A 27,284-nucleotide genomic window follows, 5' to 3' on the forward strand; every position below is an offset into this window, starting at 1 on the left:
CAAAAACTCTGTAAGATTAATCTATATTTCTTGTGGAAAAACAGTATAATATAGTAATAACATGATTTAACTTACATAAATATTTGGGGAATACAAATGAATCCTGAAATTTGGAAAAAAAAAAATAAAACGTAAAAATTACAGCAGCTTCACAGATAATAGGCTTCTCACAGTAGGTGTGGCAAAGGCTAACGCATCATACAAAATGTTTTTAATGTTCTTTACTTAGCACAAACTATCATTCATTAATCTGTTTCCATAGCATCACCCTGAAAAAGAAAAATCATATCATCACTATTATTATCATTAAAACATCATATACTGTACACTACAAAGTAGAATTAGAATAGTAGTTCAAAGGCAGCTAAAGAGTCATATCTACTGACACTTACAGGCTCGTCCAAAGGACTCCATTCAAAAGGTGAAAATTTTGTCTTTAAAAATTATTGACATATGAAGAGCAAAAAATCCAAATAAAATTGATATAAGATATTTGGTAGTAAACAAAGGACTTGGGGAATGAGTTGATGTAGCTAAAAACCAATTAATTATGTCACAGAGTCTATTTTAACTACAAAGCTAATAACCAATTAATTATGTCACGGAGTCTATTTTAACTACCGTACAGTATAATCACTCTGTGAATTCGTTACTCATAAATATTTCTAACTAGTGCCATAAAATTATAGTTTTCCATCTATCAACAACAGATTATTGTCATAAAATGCCCAACCGCATTATTTGTGATTCAGCATATCCATCATTATCAAACTGAACATTATTCACAAGATTTTCAAATTTAACAGGAACATCTACAACTATTACTACCTGTCAAACATCTAAGTTTTACTGAATAAATACTATTACAAATATAAAAAAAAATTTGGCACAATTAAATACTAAGAAGATCAACTTACCGATGGCTGGTCATCAGATGGAGGTGGTGGAGGTGCCGAGCTGCCTTCTTCACCATCGCCTTCTCCTTCTCCCTCGGCAGCAGCAGCAGCTGGTGCATCCCGGCTAGTTCCAGCACCGCCGCGGCGTTCCTCTTGATCCAATCCCTCAAGGTAGGGGTTCACATCATCATCGTCATAGATATTCAACTTCTCCCCTTTTCCAACAACTGCTATGCTGCAATTCTAAAATAAAGGAGATTGTTACATGCATGTTTTAGACTTACACTAAAGAACTGGTGAATTACAATTTTTATGCTGTACATTCATCAAAAGACAATACCCTTTTATATTTTTAAAATAAAAATAATCCTGTTTTTGTGTTTCTATTAATATTCCAGTATAATAGTTCTGTCACAGCTAAAAAAAAAAAAAAAACCTACAGTACATCTTAAAGTAATTTGTATTTTTCCTAGTTGGACAGACCCCTGTCATTTAAAAAGGATTATGACTTCAGTGGGAGCTGGAATGGCCGTTGAATGGTTAACAAGGTAGGTGCAGTAGTTAGCGGGAGGTTTGGCAAAGGTACTCCACCACCTGCCTAACTGTAATAGATCACTCTTGACCTTTTGCCTGAAGACAGAGATGGGTAGTTGCTTGACAACCACCAAAGGAACTGCAAAGCAGAAAAGCTGCGTTACTCCCTCCTAACAAAGGAGTGCAGCTCTCTAAGAGCATGGAAGCTCCTCATATTTAAGACTGGAACAGGGAAGGTGTGGGAAAAGTCCCATTTCTGCCTGGCCCATGAAGTCCATGTTGGGTCCTATGCAGTACCTTTCACTAGCATTAAAGAAAAAACTGTCCTATGAGGCCCACAATCATTTGACAAACCCTAGAGGTACCGGTCAAAGGAAAAAAACTGATAATCCCTCCACATAAGGGAGGGCAGCTTCTTAAGGGCAAGGCGGTTTGCCTATATCATGAAAGAAATGAAGATGGTAGGAGGAATGCTCACATCTGGCATACAGACTCACCTGACCTGTCACTCTCACTGAAGGAGAAAACTGTAGGCTAGAAGTCCAAAGGTGCTTTTATGATAGTCTTCTTGCACGACTAATACGGCTTCTTCCTTCTGAAAAGAAGTTTCTGAGGAAGAGAAAGTAGGGGAAGATGTAGGAGGAGGAAAATGAGAGAGCAAACTCACTATTCTCCACATCTCTTCCTTGCTACCATGAATAGGCTAGCAGTTATAACTGATTAGGTACAGGTGTGCTACCTCTACAGGTCTACTGATAAGTACAAGGAAAACTAACAGTCAAGTAGTATACCAGGTATTCCTCTTTTGCATAGGAGAGCGATCAAATTCTCTATGATTGCAAAAAAATCAAGAGGTAGTCTTGATCTTGTCCTGGAATGACTTCGAAGAGGTAATTTCAAGCAGTCCAAGCTTAACATTTAGGTAGGTAATTGTGTAAATACCTGAGAAACAAATAGGCACTTTCTGAAAAACTGAAGACATGCATGCACTACAAGTCCTTCACATCACCCATACTGAGAGCAGGAGACAGCCTCCATGTTACATCCCCATCTTCTTTTCCTTCTAATCCTTTCATGGACTGAGCCTGGAAAAAGGAGGAAGTTGCCATTTGTCCTTGCTGGAAACTGGAGAAGGCAAAGACCTTCCCCATCTGTGTCAGGATGAGCAACTGATGTAGCTGAGCCAGCCAATCAGGCCATAAGCAGTCAAATAAAAGAATCTGAGCCTCTATATTATCATTTGATAAGCTACAACCCTAGTTGGATAAGCAAGATACTATAAGCCCAAGGGATCTAACAGGAAAAATAGCCCAGTGAAGAAAGGAAATAGGGAAATAAATAAACAACATGAGAAATAAACATCAAAATAATTCTTTTAAGAAGAGTAACATTAAAATAAATCTTTCATAAATAAACTATGAAAACTTTAAAGAAACAAGAAGATAAACAAAGTAGGATAGTGAGCCTGAGTGTACCTTCAAGCAAGAGAACTATAATCCAAGACTGGAACACCATGCTATGAGGCTAAGGCACTACCCAAAACTAGAGAGCAATGATTTGATTTTTGAGTGTCCTTCTCCTAGAAGAGTTGCTGACCATAGCTAAAGAATCTCTTCTACCTTATCAAGGAATGTAGCCACTACATTTACAGTGTAGTAGTTAAGCCCTTGAGTGAAGAATAGTTTGGTTATCTCAGTGTTGTCAGGTGAATGAGGACAGAGGAGAATATGTAAAGAATAGGCCAGACTATTCGATATATGTGTAAGCAAAGGGAAAATGAGCCATACTCAGGGAGAAGGATCCAATGTAGTGCTGTCTGGCAAGTCAAAAGACCCAATAACTCTCTAGCAGTAGCATGTCAACGGTTCAAAGAAAAAGGCTCCTAGAACATCTAGATCAAAGTGAGTATTTCAGATCTGAAAAATTCATACAGTAGTAGCAGGCCACAAGCCTAATGGTAAGATTTGAAACCACATCGGGTCTAAAAGTCTCACAAACGAATAGCACCTATAGAAACCAAGGGTTCCTAAGTGCCTAACTCCTTCAGATTTTGATGGTTGTACCTTCTTCACCAACTATAGGAACAGATAAAAAAATGTAGATACAGGAAAAGGAATTAATCAGGCTGTGAACGGTCAAATGTCATGTCCTAAGCTAATCCCTAGCACCATCAAACTACTAAGGAAGGGATGATACTGTGTATCCTTTTCCAAAAGATCATCCTTATCTAATGCTTAAAATCATATAGAGCATTACCTGGCACTTGTAAAGGACTTTCCTTCCTCTTAGAAAACAATTTCCAGGACTGAGAATGACCTTAGGGATGTACCCACAAGAGGACAAACTTAGAACTAGTCACTAGTGATCATGGCTCACACTCACACCAGAAACAGAACTTGTCTTTGCCACTCACGCCCACTAAATAAGAAAGGGTGTATAGGTAAGAGCAGCGTTGGGCAGCATATAGGTGCATTGCATGAATACTGGCCATCAAATGATGTTCGACCTTGTTCCCAATCGCTCATGGGAACTCTCCAGCACATGGAGAACAGGTAATAGGATGTTAAATAAAACCACATGCAAGACGCATAAATAAAACAAACATGATACTGGTGAAGTAAGAAAAGATCCAACAGTCAGGAGAGCATCGACTACCCCAACCCACAACTACCTCCCGCATTTACCTTGTTAATTATTCAATTACAGTTCCAGCATGAGCTGAGGACATAATCCAGGCTAAAAGATGAAGTTTTAATGTGTAAAAAAATGGATAGGTATCTACCAAATTTATTGGCAACTGATATGCACATTTTACAATCAACTTCCTAAACTGTTAATAATTACAAAATATCCCATTCATAATGTTTCAAAACATCCTGATGTCACAGAGTCGTGGTTAGGAACAGAAAATACAGTATATAAAGTCTCCTAACAGTAAGCCATCTTTGGAAGAAAAATGCTAGAGAGTTTTAATCCAACATTCTAAACTAAGCCATATCTCAACCAAATATCTTCAAATTGGTCACAAAATTATGTACTGTACACAATTCAATCAACTCTCTTTACCACAGAATATCTCAAAGGATGAATCCTTTCCCCATGTACCATTGCCTTTCTTAGCTCCTAGGCCTTACTGAATCATTGCTATTTGCAATAGATCCCTCAGAGATGTGCCATCCTAGTTTCATCATCTTGTTGCTCTTCTACATCTAAAGAATCAAGACCTTCAAATAGGTTATTGAAAATTTATGAGCTACAAAATATATAAAAATCAATACTGCATAAGATTATCAAAGGATTGTCCATGTGACCCTTAGCCATAAAAAGAATTACCTAACTCTCTCGACATAATAATGTTTCCACATTAAATTTAGATGTTATAAAACGAGGTACCCAGACAAACAATAATGGTTACAATATTAGTCTAAATTCTCAGAAGAATGCAAAGGAATATATATATATATATATATATATATATATATATATATATATATATATATATATATATATATATATACATTAAAATACACAATTTTCCGTGTATTTATGATAAATAAAATAACCCACAATGTATGAAAAATAGAAGTTTATTTAGCTTTCGAAGGGACCATCTCCCTTCCTCTTCAGAATACAAATGGTTACAAATTTTTTTTTTAAAAAGAGTTACAAAAAGGTTCTTAAGAGATAAAAAGCCCGTTACAGTCTTAGCGAATATTAACAGCATTTCACGGTGGTTTGTTTACATCGTTTAACAATTCCTTAACAATAGTTACATTGTTTTTTACAATATTATTTAAAAACTGATCCAATTTAAAATTACTTTGATATATATTAAAATTATTAGAATTCTGAATTAAAACAGCTTCAATCAGTTTCCGTCTATGTGTATCAGACATTGATATCAATTTGTCCATATTCTTAAAATCTATTGGGTGATTTTCCCGTGTCATATGTTTAAAAACAGCGCTATTTTCATCACCTCTTCTAATGGAATCTCTATGTTCTCTTTTTCTTCTCTCAAAATCTACTGATTCTCCTATGTAAACTTTATCACACGAACCACATGGTAGTTTATATATACATGCTTGTTTGGCAGCCTTTCCTTTCCCTGATTTTGTCAACACTTTTTTAATAGTTAAATTATTTTTATATACCCCAACTACTTTGCAACTTTTTAGGCAGGTGTCAAGTAATTTGTTGTCTTGGCCTGTTTGAGGAATGACAAGAAGACACTCATCATCTTTTAGAAATGGTCTTCTTTCTTTTGCAACAAAATATGTCTTCCTTGCTTTTAAGTGTGCCTTTCCGATAAAACCAGAATCATAGCCATGACCTTTGAAAACCCTTTTAAGATAGCTTATTTCAAATTCAAGAAATTCGTGGTCACAAACTTTATATGCCCTTAAAAATAAGTTAGAAATAACCCCCAATTTTGTAGTTCTTGTATGGTTTGAAAATGCATGTATATAAGAATCTGAATGCGTTTCTTTCCTGTAAACCTTGAATTTAGGACAGCCAACTTCCGGACGGATTACCAGTGTGTCCAAGAAGGGTAATTCATTATTGTTTTCTATTTCAACTTTAAATTTAATTGAAGGGTGGAGATTGTTTAAAGACACTAAAAAGTTATCAATATTAAGAGAACATGGAACAACAGCAAAAATATCATCTACATATCTCACCCATGTAATGTCAAAATCTAAAATGTCAGGTAAAAGTTCTGTTTCAAAAAATTCCATAAAAATATTTGCTAAAACAGGAGACAGAGGGGAACCCATGGGAAGACCATATATTTGAGAGAAAAACTGACCGTTACAAGTAAAATAAGACTCAGAAACACACAATTCTATCAACTTTATAAAAATATCATTAGGTACAGGTATACTTAAATCTAATGTATCAATTTTGTTACTCAGGTACTGAAGACATTGTTGTACTGGGACTTTGGTAAATAAGGATTCAACATCAAAACTGACTAACTTTTTGTTGTGAAGATCAATATCTCTAATTCTATCAACAAAATTACAAGTATCTTTTAAATGAGAATTTGATATGGTGCCAAGACATGGGGAAAGTAATTTTGCTATCCACTTAGATATATTGTAGGTTACACAATTACGGGTTGAAGTAATTGGCCTCATAGGTACTCCTTCCTTGTGAATCTTCGGTAATCCATACATGTGGGAAAGAGATGGTAAATAAGCCTGAAATTTCTTGCACAACTCGGGATAATCTTTCTGGAGGAGAGATTTTAACATCTTATTGTAAGTTGCCTGCCATCGTTTAAGTGGATCCGTTGTTAGTTTCTTGTATGTAGATTCGTCACTTAATAAAAAATTCATTTTTTCTGTATAAGTATTAACGTCTAGAACTACAATTTTATAACCTTTATCTGCTTTTGTGATAAGAATGTCTCTTCTTTTCTTCAGATCTAATATTGTAAAAAACAATGTAACTATTGTTAAGGAATTGTTAAACGATGTAAACAAACCACCGTGAAATGCTGTTAATATTCGCTAAGACTGTAACGGGCTTTTTATCTCTTAAGAACCTTTTTGTAACTCTTTTTAAAAAAAAATTTGTAACCATTTGTATTCTGAAGAGGAAGGGAGATGGTCCCTTCGAAAGCTAAATAAACTTCTATTTTTCATACATTGTGGGTTATTTTATTTATATATATATATATATATATATATATATATATATATATATATATATATATATATATATATATATATAAATAAAAGTTATTAAAACCCCCAGAGCCAGACACTAGCCATACCTTATTTGTTAACTCCACATCATTTGGAAGAGTATCACGCAGAGCTCGCAGCGCATGTCTGATTAGTTCTTCTCGTGTAGCTGCAGGAAATTCCTCCAGGTGGCGTTCTAAGTAAGTCCTAGCACTCTGTGAGCGAGCTCCAATACCCATAGCCTTGCAGTCATAGTAATTAGCTGATGGGCAAGTTTGATAGACATGAGGACCATCTTCCTGAAATGGGAATTCAATTATCAGATCAACAATGCAAAATTCTTGAAAAAAAAAAGTACAAACATATCAGAATCATGATTATTGATGACTTTACAATACTTAATTTGACATCAAAAATGAAAAAAATATAGTGTACCTAGTTATTACTACAAAATCCTATAGTGGTAAAGTTTAATAATGAATAGTTAAAATCATCATGTTGTATAATCGAGATCACTCATTATATAAAAGAAGGAGAGAAGAGAGAATTAAAAAAAAATCTTTGTAAGGGTTTTACATTTCAGAATCTAACATGATTTTCATTTACATACCTATATCTGGAACTCAAAACTATTTACATTAAATTATACACATTTAATCTATTGGCGCTCCATTTTAAACTAATATACTCTGTAGTATGTTGAATCCATCTACTCTTTCCTCCAAATCAACCAAAAATAATTTTCACTTGACACTATTAGAGGAATTTCTTATCAGCATTGTACTGTATTCTAAAAGGTTTTTACATGGGGTTAAAAGAATGGATTTTCTGCTAATAGGAACTACAGTAATAATGACCACAGATACTGAACCATAATTCAATATACAGGTAAAACCTTGGTAAGAATTCATCTGAGATCCAATTCATGCTACAAGTAAAGCCAAGAAACAAATTGAAATATCACAACAAACTTTAAGGAAATTTCCCAAGGGCCTCAGCCACTCTAAATGCATTACTCTATTCAAAGGTGAAATGATTACCATTTCTGAATTATGTCTCAATTTAGAACTTTATACAGTATATCAATCTAAAGAGCTAACCTTAATAATTTAGAAGATATTAAATAAAGGCTTAGGTGTGGAAGACAAGCAGCCACAATTGTTTGAGGGTACACTCAGGCACACAATTTTATCCGTTTCTTTTCTTCACTTGACTATTTTTCCTGTTAGAGTCCTTGAGCTTATAGCATTCTGCTCTTTCAACTAGGGTTGTAGATTAGCTAGTAGTAGTAGTAGTAATAATAATAATAATAATAATACTATTGTGCTTCTTGTGAGAAATCATAATCTTAGAAAAAAAGTACTGTAATAAAACATTACTTACATCATAACCTGCAAGCAGGAGACCAACACCATATGGTCTTTTATCGTACCGCTGGGTAGCAACCTGCATTTTAGTTCCAACCCGCTCCATTAATTTATTTAACGACAGAGTCTGATTATGACTGAAGTGCTCATTCAGGCACTCAGTGCGCATAAATCTCGACAACACTCGAGCATCTGCGGTGAGACCTATTTGAAGAAAGGAAAATTCAAATGGTTAAAATCACTTATGTTATACAGTACTACAAAAAAAAAAGGAGCTACTTAAGTTAAACTAAACCAATTTCATATATTTTTCCTTGAACTTGCCATTTAAGAAATCAAGCACAATACATACTCATAATTCTTATGTTATTTGAAAAGGATTAACACAAACTCAATAGTAGGGAAACATTAATAAGCGTTTCCACCTCTTAGGCACTTGAGTTTTCAGCTATTCAATTTCCATCTTTCAAGTTTATGAAGTTTATTTTCTTAGGCCTTATTTGGATCACTAATGGATGGTCCCCTGACTAAACAAAAAGGCAATTCAATAAAACTTGTAAGAAGGGATAAGTTCCTTTAAAAATATTCCTCTCACCTGAAATAGAGACGGCAATATGCTCGTCAATGGGCATTATCTTTTTTTGATGTGCGGCCAGCTCTGAAGATGCTCTCTTCAAGGCTACAAGAACTGCATGGCTTGTGCTCTTGACACCTACTGTGGCTGAACCTTGTTTCACAGCTTCCATGGCATATTCAACCTAGAAAATAACAGGCACCAAATCTGATGTAAGGTTGAACATATGAAAGCATAGAAAATAACATGGGCAGTTAAATACAGAACAAATATATCACAAATTTTAATAGTAATTTCTATTTTTCCTAACTGTACAAACACAAGTCCTTTAAAAGGTTTATGCTTTCAGCTTGGCTGGAATTTTGGCTGATACAATTTATAATGAGGAGCCAGTAGTTACTGGTGGGTGTTGGAGAAGGGCCGCCCGCAAGCCAGTACTGTACACTGAGTGGTCCCTTTGACCTTCACCTCTGCAGGAAATGAAACTAGGACTCACGTTTATATACTTAGAAAATATACAATCTACTTTTAAAATTCGTTATTTGGTCTTCCATGAAGAGAATACAAACCCTGGATCTTTAATTGAAGACATATTTTGGAGGGAATGAAGGCAATAAAATTGTACTGGATGGTTTAAAAGTCAGGGATGTCAACACACTGACCTGACAGTGGTGCAGGAGTGTTGATTCTTACCATCTCTCAACACTTAAGAATAAATTCTCATGGGTTGGGCTAAGTTTTCTGTCCGCTGACAGACGATTGAGGAAGAATCTACAGTATATCCTGTCACAACGTATGGCCAATTAGGTGTCTGTATACTACATTCTATCCATCCTGCCCCTCGCAAGGAGGATGGGGGACATACTTCTGTAGCTGACTTGTATAGAACAGGTGCTCGGTATGGAAGCTCACCCTCAACGTCCAATACAGTAAATGACAGAACGACCCCTGCAACCTCAGAGAGGGATAGAAAGGAAAAGGGGAAAAGGGCCAGACATTATCCCTCTGATCCTAGACTAATGTAGCGACTGTTATCTTGCATAAGATGCTTCTTGTTTTACAGGGAACTGGATAAGCTTCAAAACCAGATGATCAGCTACCATAGTTGACAACGAAAATACATCTGAAAACTTGTAGGTATAATCCCATGGATAGGAAGCTGCAAGGACTGCCTGGCACTTCCAGAATCCGGCTTTTAGCACTAGCACCACTGACAGGTTATTCCTATAGGATAGGGTATATCCGGGTAATCTTCCTCGTGGGAAAGTGTGTATTATTGTTCCCATGAAGCCAGAACAAAACAGCATTTCAGGATCTCTCAATCCCTCCGTAATGAAGGAAGAGTCTTGGCGACTCCCCCATGAACGGGAAGGTTAGTCATTCTTGCCCTGCTATCACATTGAAGAATTGAAATCATGGCTGCTTGGATTCTAGGACCTTGCCATTAAATGCTGAATCAAGGAGATAGAAATCTTCTATCCATCAGAATGGTTAGTGACAGGACAATTTATGCCGTTTTCCTACTCGTTTCACTAGGCCTAACAAGAGTTCAAATGGGTCTAATTAAATGACCTAAGGACTCGTGGAAATGCTCCAAGTGGCTTTAGCTCTTAGGAGGTAAAGACTGTGACTTCCCACCTCCTGAAGAGTCTTAGTTGATTCGCATGAAGAGTCCAAATGTTTAAGACTTAGATCAGGGACTGAGTGGTATCTTTACCATATGACCTGGGACTGCTAAGGAGCGATCGGATCTTTCTGAGTCTCCATATATTCTACCGACTGCTAAGTACTGTAACTAAAGAGACAGGGAAAGAAGGCTGGAAAGGCATAAGTATCTAGGATTAACAGAGATGTTGGAAGGCATCTTCAAACTTCGGGGACAGTGTGCGACTGAGAGAATCTTAAAAGTTTCTTATCTTACTGCATGGCAAATAGGAGTGATGGTGAGAAACTAAGCCTTGCTATGAATTTTTGCTGGACGCCCCAGTAGCTATCATGTTAAGGTAAGCCCAGATCTTCCATCCTCTGTCTGGGAGTCCTAAAAAACTTTACTTAATGCTACAAATCTTAATCCACTGATCAAGACAAGAGATAGAATCTCTCTCAATGCTGAAATGATTCCCTTGTAGGAGTGTAAAAGGGGCAATCGCCGAGACCCATCCGTAGACGAATGGCGATTGTAAGAGCTAAAAAAAGACTAACGTGAGTGAACACTTGGGGAGTGGTAGCCAATCCAAAGCACAGGGCTTTGATTTGGTAGCTACTTCCCCCAAAAGACCTAGTGGAGAAAACCTCCTGTCAGGTAGAGGGTACATGTCCTTCACGTTTACAAGGATGGAGTAGTCATCATTCTTATGACGGACTGTATGCAGTAAGACATGGCCTTTCTGGATTGTGTCTGGAAACCCGAACATGAAGATCGAGGATCGGTCTCCAATTCCCCATAGACTGTTACGAATTATTCTATATGTAAGAGTAGACAGTAAAAGTCCATAACCCTTCTCGGCAGCCTTCCCATCACCTCCATTCCTACCAGTAAGGTGTGAGTTTTGGTTGATCATGAGTGTAATCAGTAAGCAGGTCTAGAATGTTCTATTGATACCCATACTGACCAGTATGTACTCCTTCAGAGAAACTGCATAAGTCACTGAATTCAGAATTAATTTCTGCCTTTCCTCCTCCTATCCCTATACATCAAAGGCAAGGTTGTGAGAGAAATAGAGAGCTGTCTAAACTTGTCAACACGAGGAAGAGACTGGAGAAGCTGATTAGACCTGTAGGTCACCAGATTCTTTCTCAGTGCTTGCTAAAGGTGTGAAGGGGATCTTGGAATAATTATCCTCGAAGGGCCTGTCCCCTTAGTGCTAGCTGATTGGTGGATGAGGACACATGTTTGCGCCTTTTTCCCACCATCACCGCCCTGATGTCGTTCCCTCCATGGGAACCAGGATGCAACTTTTATACCAATGTACTCTATAAGGGACGAAACTCTTTGGACTCCCTTGCCTGATGAAGTACGAGGTAATTGTATTCCTTTTCTCTAGGTTTCAAATGGCCCATGGGGCAACTGTATAGTGCAACAAGAAGGCTTTCTTCATAGCAGATTAAATCAGTGTACTTCCTCGTACTTGGCCTTTGACAAATCCTGAGTTGTAGTGCAGTGCAATGCTGTGATTGCCTACTAATTGAACTCTGATGTAGCTTGGAGCCTGGCCATGCATATAGATTCCTACAAAAAGGACTTAGATGTTGGGACATCATGTCCTCGTTTCATCCGGGTCCCTATTGTCAAAGTGGATTCTTCTGGTTCAAGCGATGGGGGTTCTGCAAAAATCCAAGGGACTAAGATGCTATGAGATAAAAGATTCTTGGCATCTGGGACACCTCAAGTCATAGATCTTTGAGTATAGGAAGATCTAGATTGAGGAGTAGTATCAGCAAGCTGGAAGTTCATGTGTGATGGTGCACTGAAGCATCTCTTGAACATCACAGGAGCAAAAAGGGACGAGGGCTTCTGCCAACGTTCCGACCAGCAGCTTTCATGCTCGGTCTCAAAGAATGAGCTTCCATACTCCATACCAAAACCCTTCCAGAGGGTTTGATTTTTGGTACAGTGCTGCTCCTCCCACAAAACCATGCAGAGGGAATGGCTTAAAACTTGAGCAACTATGTCAGATTTGTCATCACGTGCTTTAGTGATTCCTCCCTCCTACTATTCTACGGTAAGAGAGACGTGAAGGAATAAGTGTAAACTCCGAATGTTGTTCCAGATCTCACAATTCCCAATCTCTATAACCCATTGAAAGCTTCCCGGTTGCTATACAGTACGCCATTGTAAGGTTCACAACCTCAGAAACCAATTATATGGGTCTCAATAAATGTACACAAACGTAGAGTTCCAGATAGCGGTAAATGATCATAGTTCCCAATCACGGTACAGTAGGTGATTGTAGAATTCCCAATCATAGTAACCAATTGTAAGAATTGCAATTGCCGAGAACGGTCGATCCCACAGGAGAAAACGGCAATTGTGGAGAGCAAGTGCAAGGCAATGTTCCCCTAAAGATGAAACACAAACGGACAGGCACAAGGAAAACTCGCTCGCATACCAGTACTGTAATATCTTGTAGCCTGTACAAGAGATGCGAATGACCCAAGAGTCCTCTTCCATTGTAATATATAATGGAAGAGCAAGGGCAAAGCAGATGCCAGAAGTTCTGAGATCCAAAAGTAACTGAAGATGATACGGAAGTGTCAGATCATTTAGCATCAAGCAAGCAAAGTGAATACATGAACCTTGTAACTGAAAATTTCCTCGGGGGGAAGTACGTAAGAATTATTGGTACTTAAGCTCTCAGAACATGCTGTACTCTGTATTATCTGTATAAGACTCACTCAGGTAAGTGAGCGACCATCTTCCCTGTCGAAAAAACAAGATCTCGTATGAAACCGAGTGCTAGAAACACGTGTGTGATCATTTGTATCCTGAACCATTCAGAGCTGGGTACACTCTTTGGTGCAAAACACTTAGCATTGGGTATGATCGTGGAATGTGTCGCCCTCATGTACTCCAAGACCATTGGAGACGGTTGAGGGTATTGTATTTGGTACAAGACGAACCATGGTTGGCAAAGTGTGTACCGTTGACTGTTCACAAAGGAACAACTTTTGGTACAGCTCTTTTCAACTACCTCTTTCAAAAGCTAGAGTACACTTGTGCAGGAAAGGAAGAGAAGGGTGACGACCCTACTCCTACTGGTAGTGACCATAGGTAACTGGCGTGTTAGCACTTGCATCCCATACTGACACGTAACTTCGGGGAAGGAATGGTCCTCGTAAGCATTCTCTCACCTCACAAAATTCACTGGGGAACAAGAAACTATCAAGTTTCTCACCTTGCTAGAAGGCAAATGTGAGCTCTCATTCAATCAGCATAGCATTCTAGACAGGCCGTGTGAACAGTTGAGCGTTCTTGATTTGGAGATTGCATGCCAGCAGTACAGCGCACCTGAGCACAAAATGGTATGACATCAAGAGCAGCTGAGGGAGTGCCAAGTGGGGGAGTACTCGCAATCACATGATAAGCAGCCCATAGGTAAGTCAGCTTATGTGCAAATAGATAGAAGGTTGCAAAGATGTGAATGGCCAAAGTCTGATGAATGAGTACGAATAGAAAGTGCCAAATGGGGCAGTGTGAAAGTGGGGTAGTACTCACGATCAAATGACAGGCAGCCCCTAGGAAAGTGGGCTTATGTGCGAATAGATAGAAGCATGCAAAGATGTGAATGGTCTAAGTACGATGAATGAGTACAAATAGAAAGGTGCATGCCCTCTTGGGGGTGTGCGGGAGCATGTACTGTACTATAAATGCTTCAAGTTGCATGAATTGGAGCTAGCACAAATAGGTGAGGAGACGCTTCGTTAGTGGGGCATATTCGCAAGCAGGTAAAGCGGCATTTCCATTGTCAGTTGTTTTGTGTATTACCGAGCATGAAAGGTGGTGCTTCCATAGATGGGTGCTACCGAACAGGTGAAGTAGTGCCACTTTAAGAGGACATGATCACGAGCAGGTGTGAAGAACACTGTGATTAGATGTGGTAGCACTCAAGTAGAAGCATGTGACCGTGAACAAGCGGGGTAGTGCTCCCGCACATTAAGCACAGGTTAGATGAGTAGCATGCTAATGCCTAGTATCGCACTAATGGGCTGGCGTAAAGTAGCTTCCATGGTGAAAGAAACAATACAAGACACTTATGTGACTATGTACTATTGATTGGTTTTATAAGTAGTGAGCCCTCGTTTATCGCGGTAGATAGGTTCCAGACCCGACCGCGATAGGTGAAAATCCGCGAAGTAGTGACACCATATTTACGTATTTATTTAACATGTATATTCAGACTTTTAAAACCTTCCCTTGTATGTACAGTAGTACTGTTAACAAACTACCCTTTAATGTACAGAACACTTAATGCATGTACTACAGTACCCTAAACTAAAACAGGGACAAATATTAAAGGCGATTTTATATCATGCGTTTCCTAAACACGCCAAAAAGCATGATAAAAAATGGCAACCAATGTTTTGTTTACGTTTATCTCTGATCATAATGAAGAAACAAACGCATTTAATGTACACATCTGTGTATAGGTTAGTTTTTGAATCGATTATATTGATTATACAGTATGATGATTTTGTTATTACCAATGTTTTACTTAATTTTTCTTAGGACTTCCAAATGAAATGTTTTTCTTTATGGGCGGTGTCATAAAGTACGCTTCATCTTCGATCGTAATAAACAAACGAAGGCATTTAACGTGCATGATGAAAGTGATAAATAATGATATTACAGTAAAAGCTTTTAGAAAATATGTTATTACAAATATTATTTACCGTATCTATATAAAATCATACATACGTAGCAAAGCAGGAAAACAATTTACGAGAGAGAGAGAGAGAGAGAGAGAGAGGAGAGAGAGAGAGATTGTTTTTACGTACGTAAATGTAAATTTTAAACAAAAAAAAAATAGCCCCATTTCATATGAAATAGGTTATTACAAATATTTTACTTAATCATATTACAGTAGTCTGTATAATACTGTAAAGTTCAGTACAGTATGTTGTTGTTAGTCGTGACGATGAAATTCTCACGAAACAAAAAACACGGCATTCGATTACAACAGCTGATATATATATTCATTCATTCTCTCTCTCTCTCTCTCTCTCTCTCTCTCTCTCTCTCTCTCTCTCTCTCTCTCTCTCTCAATACAGTACTTACATATAGATGAAGAAACGAAAATTAGTTTTCTTAGTGTCAATTAAATACGAAACGAAAATATTATGCCGAGTTTACATCCATTTCAATCATTGCTAAAAATACCGCATCCGATTTCATCAGCAAACCACTATTTTTTGGGAAACATCAAAAATTTTAAGTAATTTTTATTTTTCCTAACATACTTACCGAGAACTAATTTCTTAGGAGTTACCTGTAATCTCCTCTCTACCGACCAGAGTTTTGTGTAGGATACCCTAAAACCCGTTTTCTATGGATGGCTATCTCGGGCGTAAGAGAACGTGCCCCGAGGGTAGCTTTTGCGCTAGGTCGAGGTCCGCTTGGGTCGTTAGCGTCAGTAAGTTCGTCGGATGTTGCACAATACTCGCAAGGGCAGAGAGGCACTCGGGGAAGGAAGGGGGGGCCATTACCCGAAAGTAGTTCTCGGTAAGTATGTTAGGAAAAATAAAAATTACTTAAAATTTTTTATTTGTTCCAACACGAATACTTACCTCGAACTACTTTCTTAGGAGACTTACACTTTAGGAGGCGGGAGTGCCTTTCTGACCTTCAGACCCAGTAAGCGGAAGCCAAGAGGCCTAGGTATAAACGAAACATACTAGGAAAACTGACGATAGGGTAACTACACAAAGAGCTCACGTTAGTGTCTAAGTACTCACCCTTTGAAAAACTTCTTCTGATGTTGAATCCAGTAACGTAGTTGCGGAGAACGTGTTATCCAATGGTTACAAGAGGGTTATCTCCGATAAGGATAGGGAAAAACAGGGAATAGGATGAAAGGGAACGAACCTGTGTCTCCCGGTTTGCTATCCACGATTGAGCCTGGGGCTTTTACCGTTAAATCACTTGGAGAGCGGAGATGACTGTTCCAATGGAGAACCCGTCTAAGGACTTCCTTGAGTAGTCCTTGAGGTAATGGGCAGTAAAGGTCGACGGGTTAGACCAGGTACCTGCTCGAAGGATCTGACCCACTGCCAAAGGCTAAGGACGTGCTCAGACCCCTGATGTCATGGGGTTTGGGGACGCCTGGCAAGGCCAGAGCTTCTTCCCTGTAGGCCCTGGCAATAACTTGTCTCAACCAGAAGGAAATGGTGTTCTTGGATACCTGTTTCTTAGTAACACCCGTGGAGACGAAGAGGCTCTTGATGCCTGGCCGGAGATGAGCTGCCTTTCAAGGTATTTTCTAATAGCACGAACCGGGTATAATTTCAAATCCTCAGCATTCCCCGTCCTAAGGATGGCTGGCAGAGAGAAACCTTCGAATTTAGGATCCCAGACAGCTGGGTTCTGGGTCTTCGCCACAAAAGAAGGAACGAACTTGAAAGATATTTCTTTCCACCCCCTCGAATGAGAGACGTCATAAGACAGCCCATGGATCTCCCCTACTCTTTTAGCGGAAGCCAAGGCTAGCAAAAAGACTGTCTTGAGAGTGAGATCCCTGTCTACGATATCTTTCATTGGTTCGAAGGGGGGGGCCACTCAACATCTTCAGGACCCTAGCTAAGTCCCACTGAGGTACCCTAACTGCTTGTGGGGAGCAGGACTGCTCGAAGCTCCTGACAAGCATCGAGATGTGCCTAGAGGAACCCAGGTCGATGCCCTTCAGAAGGAAGACTTGGCCCAAGGCGGCCCGTACTCCTTTTATGGCTGGAATTGACATTCCCATTTTGTCCCTGAGATATACCAGAAAATCCGCTATGTCTGGGACCGAGGCTTTGAGGGGCTTAATGTGCCTCGAAGCGCACCACTTCGTGAAGGAGGCCCACTTAGCTTGGTAGACCGCTGCCGAAGACCTTCTCAGGTATAGCGACATCCTCTTAGCAGTAGCTGATGAATACCCCTCCTTCTTCAGGAGTCGCTCGATAGTCTCCAGGCGTGAAGACGTAGAGACTGTGGGTTGTCGTGAAATCTGAGAAAATGCGGTTGTTGTAGAAGATCTGACCTGTCGGGGAGTGGCCACGGAGGTTGACTCGCCAGGTCTTTTAGGTCTGCGAACCACTCTCTCTCCGGCCACCAGGGCGCTACCAAAGTCATCCTTAAGTTCCGGGCAGTCCTTACTCTGTTGAGTACTTGCCTTATCAACGTGAAGGGGGGAAAAGCGTACACGTCTAGGTTGTCCCACCTGTGCTGAAAGGCATCCTCCAAGGCTGCCTTCGGGTCTGGGACAGGAGAACAATACACGGGAAGTTGAGCGTTCAGTTTGGTTGCAAAGAGGTCCATCACTGGGGAACCCCAACGTTGGATGATGAGCTTGGCTACTTCTGGAAGGAGGGACCATTCTGTCCCTACTAATTGGCCCATCCTGCTGAGACCGTCGGCCAGCACGTTCTTTTTCCCGGGGATGAACCTTGCTAATAACACAACCTGGTTCGTTTCTGCCCAATCTAGAATCTCTAGGGCGAGATCGCACAATTCCCTTGACTTCAAACCTCCTTGTTTCTTTATATACGCTACCGCTTGTCGCACATCAACGCCACAGTGTTTCCCCTTAGTAGATCTACGAAGTGTAGGCAAGCTTTCTGGACTGCCTTCAACTCTAGGACATTGATGTGTAGGTCCTTTTCCCCGTCCATCCAGGTTCCTCTCGCTGTCTTGTCGAGGAGATGGGCTCCCCATCCCTGGTTGGAGGCGTCTGTGAACAGAAGTAACTCAGGAGGGTCATTCGCGAAGGGCATCCCCTTGAGCGAGTTCGATCGGCAATGCCACCATTCCAGGGAGGGCATTGTGTTTGGTAGAACTGGGATTAGTACTTGTTGCGAGTCCAGTTGGCACCAGAGGTGCTTCAGGTTCCATTGGACGGCTCTCAGCCTGATTCTCCCCTGGGGAACTAGTTTTTCCAACGACACCAGATGCCCTATTAGTCTTTGCCAGTCCTTCGCTCTCCTGGGTTGCCCCGATAGGAACGGACGAAGGATCTCCATCAGATTGCTTATTCTGTCTTGCGAAGGAAAAGCTTTTCCCAGAAGGGTATCTAGTGTCATCCCCAAGTAGGTCATTCTGGTGGAGGGGGATAGGTTTGATTTTTCCGGGTTGATCACGATACCCAGATCCTTGCAAAACTGGAGAAGTTTCATCCCTTGCTCCTTCAAGAGGTCCTTCGAGGAGGAAAGAAGCAACCAGTCGTCCAGGTACCAGATGAGGCGAATGCCTCGTTCGTGAGCCCACACTGAGACTGTCGTGAAGACTCTCGTGAATACCTGGGGCGCTGTTGACAATCCGAAGCAAAGGGTCTTGAATTGCAGGATCTGGGTGCCCCATTTCACCAGGAGAAACTTCCGACTCGAGGGCTGGACCGGAATTTGGAAGTAGGCGTCCTTGAGGTCTATGGTCATCATGTAATCTTTCTCTCTCAAGGACAGCAGGAATGACTTCGGAGTGTCCATTTTGAAGTCTGTCTTCTTTAAGAATTTGTTGAGAGCCGACAGATCTATAACCGGCCTCCACCCCCCTGTCGCTTTTTCCACCAGGAACAGACGACTGTAGAAACCTGGACCTGGGTGTAGGATCTCCTCCATGGCGCCCTTCTCCAACATGGAGGACACTTCATCTTGAAGGGCGGCCCTCTTCAACGGATCCTTGGGGACCAGCCACTCCGACCGGATGGCCGGAATTAGAGGGGGTGGTTCTGCTAAGAACGGTAACCTGTAGCCCTCCTTCAGTACGGACACTGTCCAGGGCTCTGCTCCGTGAGCTTTCCATGCTTGCCAATATAGTCTGAGGCATCCCCCAACCTGAGGCTTGGGCAGGGATAGGGGGCCTCCCACTCTATCTCCTCCTGGAGGAGCGGCCTGAACGGCCTCTCCTGGAGGCAGAATAACCTGTCCTAAAGGAGGCTGAAGCTGCTGGGGCTCCTCTACGGGGGGGCTGAGGCCCAGGAGGAAGAAGGAGCTTCTCGCTTCGTCATGTTAGGAGAGGCCTGAGACGTCGCGGCACTGTCTGAGACTGACCTCTTCTAGGGCGGTCTCCTTGCCGGCGTAGGCCTGGGCGTGTTTAATTCTTTTCTTTTAGACACTTTCTCCATAATCGTTTCCAAGTCCTTTAAGGGGAACAAGGAGTCACCCCACAAGGGAAGGCTCCTCATGGCCCGCGCCTCTCTGTCTGGGACCTTTCGGGACACCTTTGCCAGGATGGTGTCTCTCTTGCGAAGCACCCAATTCGCTGTCAGGGCGAGGGACTGGTACGTCAGGAACTTAAGAGTCTTGCTCCCGGAGGTGATAAGTTCCCTCAGGAGGCTTTGCTGTTCCGGGTCTGTAGGATCAAAAGTAGCTTGCACCCCTACTAAGGTGGAAGCCCACCAGTCTAGCCAAGAGGAGACGTGTACCAGGTCCCTTGACATTTCCTCCATCATCGCAGCCTCCGATGGAGAAAAACAGACTGGGGCTGAAGAGGCTCTGTCCTCCGAGACGCCCTGGCCCAGGATGTCGAGAGAAGGTTCTACTTTGCAGGCTCCCGGCCGTCGCCCTTCTGGTACATAGACCTTGCTCTGCGTTTTGAGCCCCTGGAGCAACTTAGAAGAGCTCTGAGTATTGGGGGCTTCGGCATTACTTGCCACCACTCTATCCACGTGCTCCTGTCCCAGGACGAGATCCCGGGCTACAGGAAGAGCCAGGGAGGCTTTTGGCTGGGCAGGGGCCTGCATCAACCGGATAAGGCTGGACCTCCAATAGTCTTCGTCGGTAGCTGCCGGTTCTTCTATCTTGTGATGCCTCCTGATTAGGCCAATCACTCTTCTATAGGCCGAGTCCTCCGTCGGGGAACCCTCTCTACCGTCGGCCGAAGCCTCGGCTTGAGCCCGGGGAGCCGGGTTACCGGGCACTCCCACCGGGCGCCTTGGTCTTGGCACAACAGGCACTCCCCTGCAGAGGTACTGGTCCTTCCCGGCGGAGGTCTCCGCACCAGGGGCGGGGTTAGGACAGGCATCGCCGACCCGGCGAGGACTAGTGTCCGATCATGTTCCCTGGGGGACGAGGACGCGGATCCCGCGAGCTGACCCGACAGCGGGAACCGTTCCTTTCGGTCCGAGGGCCGCACCAGCTGGGCTGGTTCGGCCAGGCTGCCCGTAAGGAAGCGCGGTTCCCCCCGCTGGGCGGGGTGAACCGGAGGCTTCGCGGTCTTATGCCTGCCTGCAGAGGCCTTCTCGCGTATCTCCCTGTGAGGGTCATAACCATGCTTGGAGGATGGTCTCATTGGCGAGAAATCCCTGGACCGCCGGTCCGGGGAACACTGTATCTCCGCCTTACGGGGTACGAAAACCCAATCGCCATCGGGTGACCTACTCCTCCTGTGTTTTCTTCGTGGAGAACGGGAGCGCCTCCTGCTGTACCTGGAACGTGATCTTGAGCGGGAATGCCTGCTCCTGGACCGCTCCCTCCGACGCCGATGTTTCCTCCTGGCTTCTTCACCCGACGAGAGACTCCTCTGAAGAGCCCGACGTCACTGTACTTACCGTACGGCGGGCGGGAGCGGGGACCGCGGGGGTCTTCGTGACTCGTTGTGTACCCGAGGTAGAGGGTTGCAGGAATTCTTCAGGAACTTCCGTGAGAGGGGTTGGAAACGAGGGTTGGCGCCCAACACTAGGGAACCAGGAATCCAGGCCCTCTTCCATCCGCATAGGGGACCTACCTGGTGTCTTAGGAAGCTTCCATCCGAAGGCATCACTCCCTGCGGAACCTAACTTACCCTGGTTGTCGCCGCCTGCCGAAGAACCTGAAACACAGGCCCACGAAGGGGGCGAAGACACAGAAACAACGTTGCTACACCACAAGGGGTCATCGGAGGAAACGTGCCCCCCAAGCACAAGGGCCGAGTCTCCAGAGCTCCCTGACACAGCACTACCGGGCTCCTAACTAGCCCGAGAAGGCCCCGCAACCCCCACTTCACATTCACCAGACTCCTGGGGCAGAACGCTCGGTTCTTTCCCCACGATGGACTTACCTCATCCCCTACTCTGGGTAGGTGAAGGCGAGACAGAAGCCACGTCGGACTGTTCACTGGGCGACGGTAGCGGCGAAGAAACACTAGCTTTCCTGGGTGAACGCTTCCACGATTTCTTCTTCTTCGTGCCGTAACGCACCCACTGAATATCACTCCAACCAACACACTCGAGGCACGTATCCGAAGACGAACAAACTTTGCCCCTACAGGAAGAGCAAAGGGAGTGAGGGTCCACCTCAGGTTTGGAGAGGAACGCTCCACACGATTTACCGGCTCTAGGCCCAGGACAACGGCGGATCTGCTCCATAACGCACAAACACAAGACACAGGAACGCAGGGAATCAAGGAATACACTGGGGAAGCACAAGGAAGGGAAGTGAACACACAGGAACACAAGGGATAAGTACAAGTTACCACGCGGTAAACACGTGGGGCACACGCGGCGCACACAAAGGGTCGAGAGAGAACGAGAGCGACGTGGTGACACGTCGCGACCAGAGAACTTACTGACGCTAACGACCCAAGCGGACCTCGACCTATCGCAAAAGCTACCCTCGGGGCACGTTCTCTTACGCCCGAGATAGCCCTCCATAGAAAACGGGTTTTAGGGTATCCTACACAAAACTCTGGTCGGTAGAGAGGAGATTACAGGTAACTCCTAAGAAAGTAGTTCGAGGTAAGTATTCGTGTTGGAACAAATCATTTTATTCTAGAAAATTGCTACTCTTTAAATAGTTAATTGCACATTAAGAAAGCGTGTACTTTTGTTTTTAAATTTCGGGTGTGTTTTAAAAATCGAGTATTGTTGACTTCTTTTTGTTTTACTTTTGGCTGTGATCAGATCAGCTGACGTCTAGCTGCCGCTCGAGAGCGTACGAATACACTAACAAAGTATCGTTTATACCATTTCTTAACTTATTCAAACCGTCTATACAGTTGATATTACATAAGCACCAATGTGTTATAACCTATCAAATTTTTTTGTTTATTACATTTAAAACAACACACACACTCTCTCTCTCTCTCTCTTATTACATTTAAAACAACACACACACACACACACTCTCTCTCTCTCTGTGGGCTACTTTTCACGACCTCCCATTCCTTACCTCTCTCTATCTCTCTAACAAATGATATCTTTGTTGCTCCTCAAAGTTTCATTTATATTGAAAATCAATCATGATTCAATTTTCCTTACTTTCTCCAATCTCGCACCATCGGTCACATCGCGGTATTTTCAAAATTTCCGGAAAATCCGCGATATATGTATATACATGCGTTATGAAAAAAATCCGCGAAGTGGTGAATCCGCGATGGTCAAACCGCGAAGTAGCGAGGGATCACTGTACTACAGTCAATGAATAAAAAAGGAAAAAGAGGGGTGACGTTCTCTTTTATTCCAACCAGCAGTGGGCTCTAAGTCTGATAAATGCTGTCGGCACTTAGTGAAGAGGATGCGACAGAGGTGAAGGAATACTTGAAGTTCTCCTATCTACAATTCGACATTGTGCAATGACATTTCATACCTAAGTTTTGATGCCTTTGTCATCACTACTGCACACAAGCGAGGGAATAAACAGCAACAGGAATGCTGTTAACATGAACGAAAAATGTATACTGTACCTGCAGTTACACAGAAACTGTCAGTCAGTTACTGTTATTGGGAAAGCTGCAAAATGTTTCATCTTTCTTAAATTCCCTTACACACAATGTACTGCTAACCATAAACATGAAGAAAAACCAAAAATTAAAAAAGTCCCATTGACACTGCTGGGAGTTCATCTGTAATCTACTGGCTGGGGGCTGGGGGGGATTCCCCGCTACCACCCAGTAACTACCAATACCTTGTTAAAAGTTTTGACAGTTGAAGTTCCAGACAAGCTTTGTATTCATGTAAGAACAAATAAGCTCTCCCAGCTATACAAACGTGAATACTAAAATTAAACATATGTCACCAATAGGGCGGTTGTAGAATTCCAGTACGGAGTTAAGATGACTGAGGGTTATGATAGGCTAACCTACCATAATCTAGCCACTTTAACTTAGGCCTAAGGACTATGAATGGTGGTTAAGAAAAGAATTTATTTTAAGGGCTAAAGTCTGCAATTTAAAAAAAGGATTTATTCTAAAAGGAATATGGACCTTAAATCATCAAGAGTAGTAAACCATTTCAGTACATATATCATAAAATGCATAAAGAACCAACCCATGCAGTAGAAAATTTACCTGGTGAAGACGCCCCTGTGGTGACCACACGGTGACATCGTTGTCATACTGGTTTCTAAACTGTAAATAAAATTTTATTTGTATTATATACAGTATATAAGAACTTTTCAAGAGCACACTAAAATCATATAAAACATTGTACATTGTATATGAATAAAGACAATAATAAGCATTTTCTCAATTTAATTTCCAAACTGAAAAAATAGCCGAAATCTTGGGAATACAGTTTCTAGAAAACTAAGCTTTTATAATGCAAAAGCTGTAAATTTCTTAATGTCATTATATTACTACTTCCCAAAATGAAAAATGCAGATCCAAAAACATTACACAACAGTAGCCTCAAATTAAGTGAAACCCTTATAAAGTCCATATGGGGAATAAATCAAAGTACTATACTAGGGATCAGTGCATTTATTCAAATTGGACCATGTAACTTATTGCCATCGTTAAAATATTTCATTTCATGGCATATTTTCCCTATATCAGGTTGGACAAGATTTACTTCCATTCTCTTCTGTTATGAGTTTAATTTCTGACTGATTTTCCATTAGTCTACATCTTAATTCATGACCACTCAGCATGCTCCTTCCAGTCACTGCTTCCAAAAATCCAACACTTTTCAGACTGGCTGTTGCTCACTCTTAGTATCGAAAGGTCAAACAATTACAATCTTAAGTCTGATTTTGAGCCCTATCTCCAAAGCCTGGAACAGACAACTGAATAGAGCTCTTGAAACACTTTTACTTCAGACTCCATTGCATATACTAGAAAACCAATAATAACAAAGATATTCTTATTTCTATTGTCTTCGCATATTAATTTCCCATTTTCTATATCATTATATCCTGATTTGAATACATATCACTTTCCAAGTGACCAACCATAGCTGTTTTCACTATCACATAACTATTTTGCTCCATCACCTACCCTCACTACTAATGAGATGCTATCATCCTTTTTATGCGACTGATCTTTGGTGTTAGCTGGCTTGGAAGGAAGTCACTGTTACGATCACTACTATTATACTTACAGGTTTTGAACAATTCTGATGCCTTTAACTGTTGGAAATCGTTCTGGGTACATGCATAGATTGTTGGGCCACCAGGCCTGCTGCTCGCATAGAATATGACAAGCTTTCCAATCATAGTCCGTTGCCAACATAACACTAATTATTCAATTGGAAATCATTCTGGGTACGTGCATAGATTGTTGGGTCATCAGGCCTGCTCCTCGCATAGAATATGACAAGCTTTCCAATCATAGTCCGTTGCCAACATAACACTAATCATTCAATTACTATTTTCTGCTCCATCATGGCTCACTTCACTAAAACTTAACATTGCCTCCTTGCTTTCCGTTCTGGCAAGTATTACACGTTGCACTACATGCGTTGGCAGAGTGGGCAAGTATTTTCAGAAATAAAATTTGGTAAATTTATAGAAAAATACAGGAAAACATTTCTAAGAGAAAAAACTTCTACTGTACTATCGTAAATGATACGCTTTCCTCAAATTTGACTTTCATTTCCACTGCAAATAAGCTTTTCTAACAATATGGAACCCCCGCCCTCCCAAATGACACAGATGGGAACCTTGGATTTTGGATGTGCAAAAACAGGACAAAACATGGAGCCTTTGTATATCAGCGGCCAGTTCCTCCCGTGTGGATTAAAATTGGACGCCAACTAAGCTAAACTTTCCCCCTTAACCTAACCTACAAGCTGTGTCCTTACCTACTTACCTAACGAGGGGGCTAACGGCCCCCTGCGACCCCACTTTCACTGTCGTATTCTAAGTTAGCCGTAATCAAACATACAGGTGGCTGCTATCATACATACACCCCCAAAACATGATTATTTAACACTTTTGAGATATGTAAAAGGGTACAGAACCCAACAAACCCACTTAACCTAACCTAGTAGTTCCCAGGCCACAAGCCCAAGCCGAGGGTAAGCCCCCAAGATCCCCCTTCCCAGGTCACAATCTCTAGCCAGGGGGCCAGCCCTATGACCCTCCTTCCCAGGTCACATTCTTAAACTAAATCCCAAATAATCCTTACTATATGATAAAGTAAATGGGTAGTTTGTAGCGCTACGGCCAAGCGTCCTAATTTGCTTATTATCGCTCCGACTGTTATTTTGTATAGAATAATTACGTTTGGAAATGGTCTACGGATCTTAAATATGTTGTGTAAGGGGGGGTCCGGGGGGCCCTGCGTAAGGACACGGCTTTTAGCATAGGTTAGGTGGGTTTTTTAAGTTCGCTTCTCCCGTCGTACTCGTAGGTAAGGAAACTGTTGTGTAAAGGGGGGGGGGGGGGAAAGCCCCCTAGGGTAAGGATACGGCTTTTAGCATAGGTTAGGTGGATTTTTTAAGTTAGCTTCTCCCGCCAAAATCGTTTTTAGAACAACGGCCACAGTTCAGAATATTACCGTTTTCTACAGGATTTGGCCGTCACCCTACAAAGGCTCCAAGTAAATCATAAATAATTCCTTACCTAATGATTGACACCTACATCTCTGTTTTGTCTTGGCAATCTTTACAGTAGCATTGTAGTAGTAAAGTTTGTCCTGTGCATTTCTATAATACCCAATATTTGGTGACCCAACTATACCCAACCCTTATAACAATGAAACACAAATTATACCTGAATATACACTTTTGACGGAGGAAGTAAACAGCGATGTGATCCACCTTGGGGTACGGTACACACATAATTTTTCTTTTTTTTTTGGGGGGGGGAGGGTGCGTGTAACCCAATCCAGTATGTGAGGACAGAAACCTGACTAGGTTGGGGGGGAGGGACGGTGGGACCTCAGGTTAGTTCACACCTATGGGTTTGTTTCCTTTGAAAAATAAGAGGTTATATGATTTATCAGTTGTAACTTGAGTTTCAAACATCACCCTCACTTGTAACTTGAGTTTCAAACATCACCATAAATTGAATAATAAGAAATTCGGAGTTATTTTACTATTAGTTCACTTATTATTTCTTTTTTTTTTAACTTTCTGGGGTCTAACCTAGTTCAGGTTTTGACAATGAGTAGACAGGCTCTAGTTTAACCTCAAGTTACGTCTGATTTACTCCCTCTACAGCGAACAATTTTCGATGGCGTAAAGCAGACATGCCTCTAATGAGTTAAGCAAGCCTTAAATTATAAAACTAATTCCGTATTACAAACGCTTACCATTTTAAGATAGAGGAAATTTGGAGACTTCTAACACCAAAACAAACGAGTCCCTCTCATGAAACCGAGGTCATCAATGCA

The 27,284-nt window shown here is 41.7% G+C and overlaps 1 protein-coding gene across 1 annotated transcript; it reads right to left on the reverse strand.

Moving 5' to 3' along the window:
- Positions 1-7: 7 nt before the first annotated feature.
- LOC137659479 (proteasome subunit alpha type-1-like) lies at positions 8-27,284 on the reverse strand. The gene is made up of 7 exons (XM_068394370.1): positions 27,204-27,284; positions 24,018-24,077; positions 9,086-9,248; positions 8,507-8,694; positions 7,213-7,422; positions 918-1,139; positions 8-269 (listed from the first exon to the last, which is right to left on the reverse strand). Exons 1-7 carry the CDS (start codon positions 27,204-27,206, stop codon positions 246-248), a joined length of 870 nt encoding a protein of 289 aa, XP_068250471.1. The 5' UTR covers positions 27,207-27,284; the 3' UTR covers positions 8-245.

Source organism: Palaemon carinicauda, chromosome 20 (assembly GCF_036898095.1).
Source record: "Palaemon carinicauda isolate YSFRI2023 chromosome 20, ASM3689809v2, whole genome shotgun sequence".
NCBI lineage: Eukaryota > Metazoa > Arthropoda > Malacostraca > Decapoda > Palaemonidae > Palaemon > Palaemon carinicauda.

Coding starts and splice junctions, on each gene's coding strand:
- LOC137659479 (XM_068394370.1), bottom strand. Junction 9,249..24,017: donor CACAGGGGCGTCTTCACCAG/GTAAATTTTCTA, acceptor GTTATTTTCTAG/GTTGAATATGCCATGGAAGC. Junction 7,423..8,506: donor TCCTGCTTGCAGGTTATGAT/GTAAGTAATGTT, acceptor TTCCCATTTCAG/GAAGATGGTCCTCATGTCTA.